Below are 13,067 nucleotides of genomic sequence, written 5' to 3' on the forward strand. Positions count from 1 at the left end.
AGAATAAAAATCCAAGCTCCTTTCCAGGGCCCACGAGGTCCCCTGTCTAGTTCCATGGTTTCATCAACCTTTAGTTTCAGCCTCGCAGATTGTCAGTCTGCTCAAGGAACCCTTCTATTCCCACCTCATGGCCTTTGCCCTTGCTGCTTCTGGAAACTCTTTTCCAGAAACTGCAATGCTGACAGCGACTAGTCCTTCAGATCTGAGCTCAAAAATCACCTTCCCAGAGCTATTCCATAACTCCCCCTTTCACCTTCTGCAGTCAGGAGTTGAGAGCACCACTTCCAAGTATCCAAGTCCAAAAAAGATGTTTTTGAGGGCATGGGAACGCTTAGAAAATGGTGCCCAAATCTGAACCATGTGTCCATTAAGAAGTTAGATGCAATGTGTATGATCTCAAAGTTTCGCTTGAGGAAAGTGTTAATAAAAATTTAACTTTTTACCGTCCTAAGTGTTTTTCTGGATGATCTGCATCATTTTAGTTTGATGGACCATTTTAGTTTGTGTTGGGAGATTCTGGGTCATTGCAATTCTCTGATTTTAAACCACTCCGATCCCATCCAGGATTACTACATTTTAAAAATTTCCACTCATTCGGTTTACTTATGCAGTAAGTATAATAAGTAGTTATTGTACACCTACTATGTGCCAGGCATTCTCTTAGGCATGCAGGGGATTCTGCAAGGAAGAATTCCTGTCCTTTGGATATTCTTACTTTTGTAGGAGATACAAACCCAGAATTAATGACTATTCTAGTTCAGGTAATCTGTCAGGTGATATTCCCATGGAGGTGATATTTAAGGACAAAGTCACCTTCACCTAAAGATTCTATTTCTTCATAGTCCCCCCTCCCATCAGGTGTTTGTTTTTTTCCTTTTTGCTGTTCTTAGACATCTACCGTCTCTGTAGAGGTTATTTTCATGCCTTTTGATATCCCAGCACAAACACACATGAAACTAATAGCAAATGTGAACACTAGATACAGAACATTGTCAGAAAACTTTTTTTTGGTCCAGATTGTACTTTTTTAAGTCCTCTCACACCAGCTCTTGAAAGATCAGTTCACAAAAGAATGATATGAGACTTTAAAACTTTTGTTCAAAACCTGAGTATATTTCTCTCTCATCCCAATTCTGTGAATGTTACAAACAATACATTGTTGAAAAAAAAGTTCTATTGTGACTCTTATTTTCAAATGGTGTAGAGCATATCTTGATACTAGATTAACACATACGTATTCATCATCAATCGCAAACTATGGTTAAAGAACACAGTTTGCATACGAGGACTTAGGATAGGCTCTTACCGGGGTAACTGCCGAATGTCTCCAGAATACTGTTCATATTTGTAGTTGACCACATACCACTGGGAACTATAAAATTTACAAGCCTGAAAGGGGAAAAAAAAAAAAGACAATTAAAAATTAGCGTGAAAAAATGCAGCTCTCCAGACAAAAACCATGGCGAATTCAGTTCTCATCATCTCTGGGGTAATGTTAAGGCAGCTACAGTAGCAACTTTAAGGTGCATAAGGGGCTTGCTCTAGGGCAATGGAAAGCTAACCTTTCCCAGATTCTGAGAGGAGAAACCATTTAACATATTTATTCTGTTTGTCTGCATCAAGGAAAGCCTAATTTAATCACCCTCTGAATCATAACCGGCTATGTTCCTAACCTCAAGTACAGTCATTTTGCAGCTTTCCTTGGCAACCCTTCCTTTATCTAACAGTTCTTATTAGTGAAAGATGTTATTATTTACATGTACTCCTTTCATCATAATTGTAGCCCATTTCTTCTTGTTCTTGCATCAGTAGCCTATTCTTTTCCTCCTTGTAACAACTCTGTTGTCAACTTGAAATCAGTTTTTCAGTTTTACTTCATTGCCTTCTGAGTCCAGCCATCTCCACAATTATTTGTCAATTTTATTAATACATGAGAATAAAAGATGACCAAAACTTCTTTTTTTTTTTTTTGGTTTTTAAGGCCACACCTGTGGCATATGGAAGCTCCCAGGCTAGGGGTCGAGTTTGGGCCTATGTCACAGCCACAGCAATGCAGGATCCGAGCCCCACCTGTGACCTATGCTACAGCTCATGCCAACGCTGGTGAGGCCAGGGATCGAACACGCATCCTCATGGATCCTAGTTGGGTTCGTTAACCGCTGAGCCACGAAGGGAACTCTGACCAAAAACTTTTTTGAAAACAAAGTTAATGGCATAAAATAACTATCTGATAGTGGTACATAATGGCTGTTTATAGTATCTACTGATGGCAAATATCTCCCAACACCTATCTTGTACCTAGCACTGTATTGACCCTAGAATACTAATGGGGTTTCGCTAATTGGCTTTTAAGATTCCTTTTGATTCTCAAATTACCTGAATCTGGGGATTTAATAGCAATACCAGGATTAAAAGGAGACCTCGTCCTCTAGCATTTGTGGGGGAAAAAAAATGAAGAGGAATGAACATACTGCAATGTGAGAGATAAGACCTATGACTGTTTTTGTAACCAAGAAGGGGCCAGATGAGGAGATTTCTTTGTGAGGGTCGTTATTCAAGGTGTAGAAGTGTTACAGCAAAGCACGCCCTGGCACGGTCATTCGGTCATCGCAGAAACAGAAAGCGGGAGGGAATGACCCCAGGACGGGTGGAGAAAGGGGGCGGAGAACCCAGATTTCCATCACCTGACTCAAGATGCACAGGAAAGCCAGGGAGACGGGCTAGGAGTCCTCTACTGCTCTGGATTTCTCTGGTCCTGAACTTACTCAGCACCATAGCTTTATTTGTTCAGGAAAACACCCCCACACAAACAGGGACTGAGGGCCAACAACGCATCAGACTGAGACAAGGATACAAGTGGGAGGGCAGCGGCAAGGGGACAGGAGGAAAGAGGAGTTTAAAAACAAAACTGCGACAAGACAAATGGATGGGCAACAGTCCAAAGGAATTCAGGGGACGTGTATCGACTACGGATGGAGAAGGGGGATGCGAACAAAAACTAAGGATTTAGCTAAACAAACGTTTCAACTTCCCAATTCCTGAGCCAGTTCTGCAAACCATGTGTTTCTGGAAATAAGAGGAAAATTGAGCCTTGATATGCTCCTTGGCTAAAAAGTTCCACCTTCATTTGAGATGAAGACGCGCAAGGCTCAGAGCATCCCATCCCAGGAGGCAGAACTTTCATGACGGTGGTCCTCTCCCACCCACTTGCCTTCCTCTGTACTTTGCTGTAGCACTCAAACGAAACAAAACGGAAAACAAAGAGCATAAAACCCACCCCCTCGATGCATTCCCTTCAATCTTTTTCTGGCACATAGTTTTACCTAGTTCCCCTCTAAGTATGTATTTTAATTTGAATACATTTTTTATTCACTTAATGGCATATTCTGGAGATTTTTACATTTGCTTTCTAAATTTTATGGCCACTTTAAGTATTATACTCTAATTTACCAACCCAGTCTCCTAGTTTTGGAGATCGTGAATTCACTAATTTCTTTTTGTTCCTTTTTTTTTTTTTTTTTTTTTTTTTTTTTTTAGAGGGCTGCACCCAAGGCATATGGACGTTCCAGGCTAGGGGTCGAATTGGAGCTGTAGCCACTGGCCTACACCACAGCAACAGCAACACCGGATCCTTAGCCCACCAACTGAGCAAGGCCAGGGACTGAACCCACATCCTCATGGATCCTAGTCTGGTGCATTAACTGCTGAGCCACGAAGGGAAGTCCTATTTGCTAATTTGCTGAACAAACATTATTGAACCCGTACTCTGTGCCCGGGGTTATTCCAGGTGATTCACATACATCAGTAAACCAGGGACAAAAATTCCTGCCCTCTTGATACCTATGCCCTGTAAAGAAGTAGTCAATAACCAAGAATAAGTAAACTGTGTAAAGTGTTAGGAAATGGTGTCCTGTGAAAGATAAATTGGAAGAGGAGGATGGATAGAGCTGGGGAAAGGGGGACAATTTACATAGAATGGTTAGGATGAGTCTTACAAAGAAGGTAACATTTGAGCAAAGACTTAGAAAGAGGACAGAGTGCGGGGTTATTATAGTTACTTCAAATTTTGTGCTATTGTAGGAAAAAAAAATACTACTTCATGCATTTTGTCCTCACATCCTCCCCCAAGTTTGACCCATTTTGGCTTATTTTCTTAGGATCGAGTACCCAAAGTATTTTAAAGATTTGTGATTAAAAAAAAACCAAAAAAAAAAAACCAAAACAAAACTGCCAAACTGATGTGTGTTCTTGACGAGAAAAATGTGAACAGAGGGTATCACACTGAACCAGGAGCTACAGGGCTTTATTCTTGGTCCGGAACTAGTATTGACTTTTGGTCAGACCATTTTACCTATTAGGATCTCTGATTCAGCAACTGAACATTCAGAATACCAAACAAGATTTGAACTTCCCGTCTCATAGTATCAATCTCTGCATGCCCTGATCTGGAGGTTTCAGTGGGACAAATGTGCATTGCCTAATCGCCCTTTCTTCGGATGGACACTACCTATGTTTAACCATGATAAACATGGATATTCACGCACAGCACAGACAGAATTCATGAGCTGTCACAGGCTTAACCTAACCTGACACACACACACACACACACACACACACACACACACACACACACACTGTACTACTAGGTGCTTTACCTATAACCTTCATAAGCATTTCATGAGATTTTATTATTCCCATTTTACACATCACAGAGACAAGGAGAGGCTCAGATTTTTGCCCAAGATCTCACATCTGAAAGAAATAAGATTTCATCTGGATTTGTCTGACTCAAAAAATTCCTTCTACTAATTTATGAGTTGTTTGATGACTGAAGACTTAAAAAAAAAAAATCGCATCTGGACCATCATTCCCCATGTTTTGTGGGGTGTTTCTGTTTCTGCCTTGGAGTCAGACAGAGCTGGTTTTCAAGTCTGGTATCAGTTGTGAAATCTCAATTAAGTGACTTAATATCTCTAAATTTCTTTATCTGTATACACAATACCACCTTCATTAGGATTAGATGCCTATAAAGCATCTAACGGAGGGTAAGAAATTAATAAATACTTGCCTAAAAATATCAGTTTTCTGGAGTTCCCATTGTGGCTCAGCGGTAACACAACTGACTAGTATCCGTGAAGACTTACTTGGGTTCCATCCCTGGCCTCACTCGGTGGGTTAAAAGATCCAGTGTTGCCATGAGCTGTCGTGTGGGTCTTAGACAAGGCTCAGATCTGGCGTTTGCTGCGACTGTGGTGTAGGCTGAAGGCTACAGCTCAGATTCACCCCCTAGCCTGGGAACTTGCATATGCCTTGGGTGCAGCCCTAAAACACACACACACACAACCCCCCCCCAAATTTAGTTTTCCTACAAAGTTTGACTCAGTCTATAATCACATTCACACCAATTGATAACAACTTATTTTTCTTGATTTATTAAAGTATAGTTTTGGAGAAAGAACTCTGATCATCACAGAGTTCTGTTTTAATCAAATTCCTTCTGAATTTATTTGTTAAGATTTTTTTGTATCCGGTGGTGGGTACATATTAGGGCTGCACTAGATGACCCCTAAGAATCCTTCTAAATCTGTGATTTCTCTGATTCTGAGAAAGCCAGTGCATTTTACAAACACATAAACCTTTCTCCTACATAGTTATGGCATTTGGGAAATGTTATGCATAGAAAATTATTCTCTATTCTTTGTTCCAGCCCACACAGTCACTCTAAGTAGATCATTAAGAACTATTATAATTATGACTACAACTCTTCTTTGTCCAAAAACTAAGCTGAAATGACCTGCTGCAAATTCAAAGTCAGAGGCTACAAGGCTGCTTGTTATAAGACAAATGGCTCCACTTTCCCCTTAAAAACTATCTAGCCCACAACAGTTTCTTATCCCCATTAAAAATAGGGGCTGCCACAGACTACTTCAAAGGTGAAGACAATATACAGCAAAACTTTGCAGAGCTGGTTAATTTTTCCAAAATTTTCCAAATTTTCCACGCTCTGATTCACATTTTATTCCTTTATTATGTTTGCTTGTTTAGCTTTATCTTGCCATCTCTGCCTGTTAATATGTTTAGACACAGAAAAACTGAGCAAAGTGAACTTGGTCGAAGGCTCTTAAACCATCAGATGGTGCTTCCTAAATTGTATTGTGTCCATGAATTATTTGGGGTCGCTAATTAAAAACGCAGGTTCCTGGGTCCCACAGGAGATTCACTGAATCAGAATCTCTAGATCCTCAAAACTCATTATTCTACTGGAGCGACAATGTGGCTTTGTCCCTGTCATGCTGACTGCCTGTGAACTGAAAGCATTAGGGTCCTAGCTTCACACAGAGAACTCCAGTAACTGAGATTTCCTTCTAGCTTTCCCTCAAGTAGGCACAGCCTTTTAAAAGAGCAGGGGCAGATCAACTCCAGCATGGCTTCTTTTCTTTTTTTCTTTTTATGGCTGTACTTGCGGCCTATGAAAGTTCTTGGGTCAAGGGTCGAATTGGAGCTGCAGCTGCCCGCCTACACTACAGCAACACTGGATCTGAGCCACATCAGAGAAGACGCCACAGCTTGCAGCCGCCCTGGATCCTTAACCCACTGAGTGAGGCCAGGGATCAAACACAGCCTCACAGAGACATTGTCAGTTCCTTAACCTGCTGAACCACAATGGGAACTCCCAGCACGGCATTTTATTGATAGCGCACATTCTGTATATGTATGTGTGTATGTGTGTATATATATAGTTTGGCTTTTTAGGGCCACACCCAAGGCATATGGAGGTTCACAGGCTAGGGGCCGAATCAGAGCTACAACTGCCAGCCTATGCCACAGCCACAGCAGCTTGGGATCTGAGCCACATTTGTGACTACACCACAGCTCATGGCAACACTGGATCCTTAATCCACTGAGTAAGGCCAGGGATTGAACCTGCAACCTCGTGGTTACTAGTCGGATTTGTCTCCACTGAGCCACAATGGGAACTCCCACTATATGTTGAATGAATGACTCTTCCACATTTTTTCCTTTAGAAATAACTAAACGTGACACCTTGAAAGTTCTAAAAATCTACATATTTTAGAAAAGACTAGGCAACTGTAAAGGGCACTCTAAAATACTCTAAACAAAACATTTCATTTTTTTTCCTCCCTTTCCCTTCCTCTTTAGAGAATCATTAGAATCAATTCAAATCATGTTATATACCTCAGATAGCAATTTGGGTTTGGCAATGTAATTTGTCCATCTTTTAAAAAGGCTGATTATTAGATTCTGGCTACAGAGTAATAAGCAGGTAATAGATGGCTTTTTAGATGTAAAATTGTTTTTCTTTCTGGCTATAGAGGTTTATTTAATTACATGACTACTTTCTTGCCAGAAAGATTTATGCAACCACAGAAGGTGTTCAGTTTGGCTCTTAGTCACCACTGGCATTAATTCTGTACTTGTAAAATGATGGTGGTAATTTTTGTATTAATGCCATTCCTTATAAAGTTTAGAATTAATTATGGCTATTGTATAAATGTTGAAAATGCAGCATCACAAAGTTATGTGGATTCAGGTAAGTTATATTTTGAAAGGGTGGCTGATAATTTATTGTCCACATGGAGGCACTTGAAAATGAAAGGAGATGCTATCAGTCAAGCCAACAGGTGGATCATGAAACTTCCTACAAATCAGGACAGGGGTCACCCAATAAATACATCAATATTTTAGAAAAAAGAAAAAGGCTCTGAAAACATTTTTTTCTTTAACTGGACCACATTATATATTCTTTTAAAATGCGATCATTAATTTCTGCATCATAAAAATAAGTCAATGATTTTTTAAAATTTATACTACACTCATGAGAGAGAAATGAGGAAGAGTTTGAGCAAAATAAATGATGTTAACTTGATCTTATTCAGTTTCAGAAATCATGGTAAAATCTTATTTAATAGATTTTTGGGTCTGTTTTTTTAAAATATGACTCCATATTAGATAGCGTTACTACGTACATAAATATGCATGTACAACATAAAACATAATGTCATATCAAATATCAACCATAAGTGAAAATAATTTTTTAACTATTTTGTTCAAATTACAGAGTAGCCTAAATTGCTATCTTTGTTGATTCTAAATTGAAAGTGAATCAAAATATTTGATTTGTCTTTTCAAAATGCATCGCATTAAAACAACTGAACAAACTTTAAAATTAGACTTTCATAAATCACATCTATGCCTAATCTGGGGACTTACACTCTAATTTCCCAGCTAGATGCTACAAGTATTTTGCCAAGACATAAATAATGGATGGCACTAAAAAACCTTGGTAATATTATGATCTAATCATGCGAAGCATAAAATCTGGGTTGTAATTCAATGCAATTGAAATTTTAGGTTCAAACTTATGATGGGTTCTTTTTTATTCTTATACTCCAGGGTCTCTGACTTATATTTCTGTGTCTTTAATCACTTACCGCCAAGCATTGCAGTATGATTTTTATTGTGGAAAAGATGAGAAGAAGCCAATTTAGACTTGGAACAGTTCTGTGTATTTGGAAATAAGACTATTAGGCTGGGGATTTGAGTGACTAGGAAGCAAAATTTCTTCAGAGTGATTAATGTGGAACACAAAAACATTTTGTTTTCACTGTTTTCATCAGTGTTTTCCATACACATTTTATCCTAATGCCACTAAAGAATGTGTCTGAATTTACCTTAACATTATTATCTTTACTGTTACACCTTTAGTGTAAAATAAATTGGATGATCCATTTTATTCTGGCCATGAGAGAAATAAAATCATTACACATTAGACTAGGCCATATACAGGACAATAGATTTTAATATTATTTTTTCCACTTAATTCTTGAAGTTGTGAAATAAATATGGCTTTATTTATAAATTTACTTTTGAAAAGTACCCATAAAATAAAGTTCCTTAACCTCCAGCAAGATCTTTGTTAATGAATTAAGAGCCCTATTCTTTTTTTTTTTTTTTTTTGTATATTTTCTAAGGCCGCACTTGCGGCATATGGAGGTTCCCAGGCTAGGGGTCCGATCGGAGCTGTAGCTGCTGGCCTTCACCAGAGCCACAGAAACTCGGGATCTGAGCCATGTCTGTAACCTACACTATGGCTCATGGCAACACCAGATCCTTAACCCACTGAGTGAGACCAGAGATCGAACCCGCAACCTCATGGTTCCTAGTTGGATTCATTAACCACTGAGCCACGATGGGAACTCCAAGAGCCCTATTCTTAAGGGGGAAAAACAAACTTTTTATTTGCACTAATTTTATGGGATGGGATTATGATTTTTTTTTTAATTTGGGGAGATTTTTATAGTTGAATTTCTCCCAATGTCTTCCAGTAATTGGAGGATAAGGTGAGAAAGGTATGCATACATGTATGTGAGACTGGGTCTCTTTGTTGTACTGTAGGAAACTGAGAGAATGCTGTAAACCAGCTATAATGGAAATAAAAATCATTTAAAAAACAATAACTTATGCATGTACCCCTGATATCACCACAGAGGAGTTGGTTCTAGATTAATGAAAACCATGCTTACTGTGCCCTGGTCTAAAGTTAATGAATGCATTAGAATCACTCATTTGCTGCCCAGTGATTGAGAATCAGAAAACAGCATTCATTTTTACTTAATTTATTTATATATGCCCTGCAAAAAGTGCCCAGAATCATTTTTTGAAAGACTCATTCTTATTTCTGGATAAGTTTGCACATCTTTTTACATATGAGATTCAAACAATTTGTATAAAGTCCAAAGGCATTTTGGTTTAAGAATGGTTTCCTTATCACTGTATACAATATGCAGTTCAAAATTAAGTTTCGAGCGTATAAAATTATTTTAACCATACAAGTAAAAAATGAACGACCCTGTGTTTTCTTCAGACAAGATACATTTCATTCTATTTAGTTATGTGGCTGCCAGTTTACAAAATGGGGCATTTGAAATTACAGCCAATCTCCCTCTCCCCATCACCGTCTTTGAAATGTCTAGGCCCCACATTGCTTAAATTCTCTTTAATTTCTCAATGTGATGCAGCGTCTACTTTGAATATTTACATTTTTCTCTTGAGTTAATTGGATGACACTTGTCTGAGTCCAAATGGTGGAAGAGGAAGAAGAGGAAGAAATCTCATTTCCAATATTATATGCATTTGGTCATATTGTTTGAAAAAAAATTTACTTAATAATACAGCAATATTTTGGTGTATAATTTAACAGTCTACTGAACTATTCTTAGCTTTGGAATGCATAGGGTATTCTGTCTGAAGAGTTTCAATATTTTCACTGGGTTTACCTTCAGAGCACTTTCTAGGTAAAGGGGCAACAATGTACCATCATCAGACGGTGTCACAGCTTCTGAAGCAGTCCTGTTAAAGAATGACCAGTGACCCCGAATTACCTAGTCCAGTGAGTTGCCCAATCTTGACATGTCTTTGGCATTTTTTGTCACTGGTTCACTCTTTTTTCTTTTTTTTTTTTTTTCTTTTTTATGGCTGCACCTTTGGCATATGGAAGCTCCAGGGCTGCGGTCGAACTGGAGCTGCAGCTGCTGGCCTATACCACAGCTGCAACAATGCAGGATCTGAGCCACATCTGCAACCTGTGTTGCAGCATGTGGTAATGTTGGATCCTTAACCCACTGAGCGAGGCCAGGGATCGAACCCACATCCCCAAGGACACTATGTTGGGTTCTTAACCTGCTGAGCTACAATGGGAACCCACAATAGCTCACTCTTGATATTGACAGTTCTTTGATTCTGTGAAATCTGTTTCTCCTTATTTTCTTCCTACCTTTCTGTCACTCCATCTCCATTTCCTAGGTGGGGCCCTCTTGGCCAGCCCCTTGGGTGGAAGCGTCACTCAGGCACCTGCCTTGTGGCACTCTTGGGCAAACTCTTCCAGGCTCAAAGCTTCACCTTTCACATCCTAAGCCAGCGCCCCCCTCTTCCTCCTGTGCTGAGACCTATGTAAGTACACTCTTTGGACCTCGTCTCTGCATGTCAGCCTGTGAGATTATCTTATTTCCTTCATCCCTCTCAGCTTGAGCCATCCACACTTTCTTCTGGGCACCTTATTTAAATTACTGGCACAACTCTCTAGCCAATAGTTCAAGCCAGAAAGGTGGGAGTCATTGCCAATGCATTCCTCCTCTCCTTTGCTTTCTTTTCAGTCACCAACGTCTGTCAATTCTATCTCCTTAATAGCTTTTTAGTGTCACCATAATCACCCTGCCATATGTTAGTACAGGTCTTTAACCAGCTGGGCTCTAAAAATAAGTAGTTTCCTATCTGTCCATCTTCTCTTCAGTCTTACTTATCCTTCCAGGCCCACCAATCCATTCTGTGGTCTGCCTGTAGTTATTTTTTTCTAACGTGTGAACCTGACCTTGTTTCTCTTGTTACAATAATACTCCAGGGGTTCTTGTTAATTGCATCGCAAAAATCTGATCACAGGTCTGCGTTTTCCTGCCTGGTGGTGAGCTCCTGGACTGTGTTACATACAATGGGTATCAGCTTAGTAAATGAAAAATGGTGAATAATAAACCCAAGTCCGATCTTTCATGCAGTGGACAAGCCCTTTTATTGCATATGCTTCGTATGTGAGCCATAGTAACAATACAAATCAGTAAGAGAGGAACTTTACTGGTAAAGAATTTAACCCTTTGTAAAGACAGAGAAATTAACTCCACACAACTGGATTGGGAATCATAGTTTCTGTGTATATTTAAAGGAGCAGCTTATTTAAGTCACTGAATTTGCATTTATCTCTAGGACATGAGAAAAAATAATCTGGTAATTACGTAGGGCGTCGAGAGGAGAAATCTAAAGGGATGAAAAAGTTCAGATCATTATGATAACGATGATTTTTATGATCATTATTATTTATTTCCAACTATGAAATTAACCTTGTTTCTATTTCTAATTTGCTGGATGAGGATACGTTCATATAGAACTACCATCACTGTGTGCTATCTGGGATTGTGTCTTAGTATTGTAAGAGGTTTACTCTGGACAAAGACAAACACTTTTGGCCCTAATGATAAGAATTAAGAAGGGATGTGGCCATAAAAAGAAACAACTTATTTGATCTTTTGGAAGCTTAAATGCTCCCTTTCTCCTCATCACCATCTGCTATAATGAAATGCATGTCAGGGTTCACCTAACAGGTGATTCTGTTTTACTTGAGCTGAATTGTGCCCCTACTTCCTGATGATTTCCTTCTGTCAGGTTTACATCAGCATTTATCAAAGATGTTGCTTAAGATATTTGGGGGTAAACAGAATTTCTCCACGGTCAAATATGTTTGGGAAATATTTCACGACACATTCCCTTCTAAGGCAGTCTCAATGGATATTAGCTAGTTAAAGACTGTGTGTGTGTGTGTTTGACCTATGAAAATCCTACAGCTCTGGCTTTCTGCAGAACACTCTGTGCCTGTATGAAATTGGGGTCTGCCGTGATCTCAACCATTTTTTTTTTCTCCTGGTTTTTAGTGTGAATTTTCTATGGAAGCCTAAAGATATCAACAACTTTTATTCTTCCTTCTTTGAATTTGATTTGATTTCCCCCATTCAGTCTTGGGTCCCATTTTTGATTATTTTTTCTTTGCTTGAGAATGCAACTATTTCTGGTCTGGAAACCCTGCTTAAAATATGAACGTTTCCTTGCCTCAATAACCCAGTACTTTCTCAGTGAGGATGATACATAACCATATGCTTGTGTGTGCGCACACATGAATAGTTAGACATAGATGGAGGTTTAGATACTTTGCTTCCATTCTTTTTTTTTTTTTTGGTCTTTTTAGGGCCCCACATGCTCATATGGAGGCTCCCAGGCTAGGGGTTGAATCAGAGCTGCAGCTGCCAGCCTACACTACAGCCACAGCAACACCAGACCCAAGCTGCGTCTGCAACCTACACCACAGTTCACAGCAACGCCTGAAGAGCAGGGCCAGGGATCGAACCTGTGTCCTCATGGTTACTAGTCAAGTTCATTTCTGCTGAGCCATGATGGGAACTCTGCTTCCATTCTTTTAATGTTTCCACAACTTTTAAGTTCTCTTG

General features: G+C 39.3%; 1 protein-coding gene across 10 annotated transcripts in view; it reads right to left on the reverse strand.

Moving 5' to 3' along the window:
- DOCK10 (dedicator of cytokinesis 10) overlaps window positions 1-13,067 on the reverse strand; it is a 276,033-nt gene that overhangs the window by 125,818 nt on the left and 137,148 nt on the right. For all 10 annotated transcript variants that reach the window (XM_047773650.1, XM_047773649.1, XM_047773646.1 and 7 more), the window contains exon 4: window positions 1,307-1,389. In XM_047773650.1, the coding sequence (XP_047629606.1) occupies window positions 1,307-1,389 (83 nt within the window). The remainder of the gene's footprint in view (window positions 1-1,306; window positions 1,390-13,067) is intronic.

The sequence above is a fragment of the Phacochoerus africanus genome, chromosome 3 (assembly GCF_016906955.1).
Source record: "Phacochoerus africanus isolate WHEZ1 chromosome 3, ROS_Pafr_v1, whole genome shotgun sequence".
In the NCBI taxonomy this organism is placed as follows: Eukaryota; Metazoa; Chordata; class Mammalia; order Artiodactyla; family Suidae; genus Phacochoerus; species Phacochoerus africanus.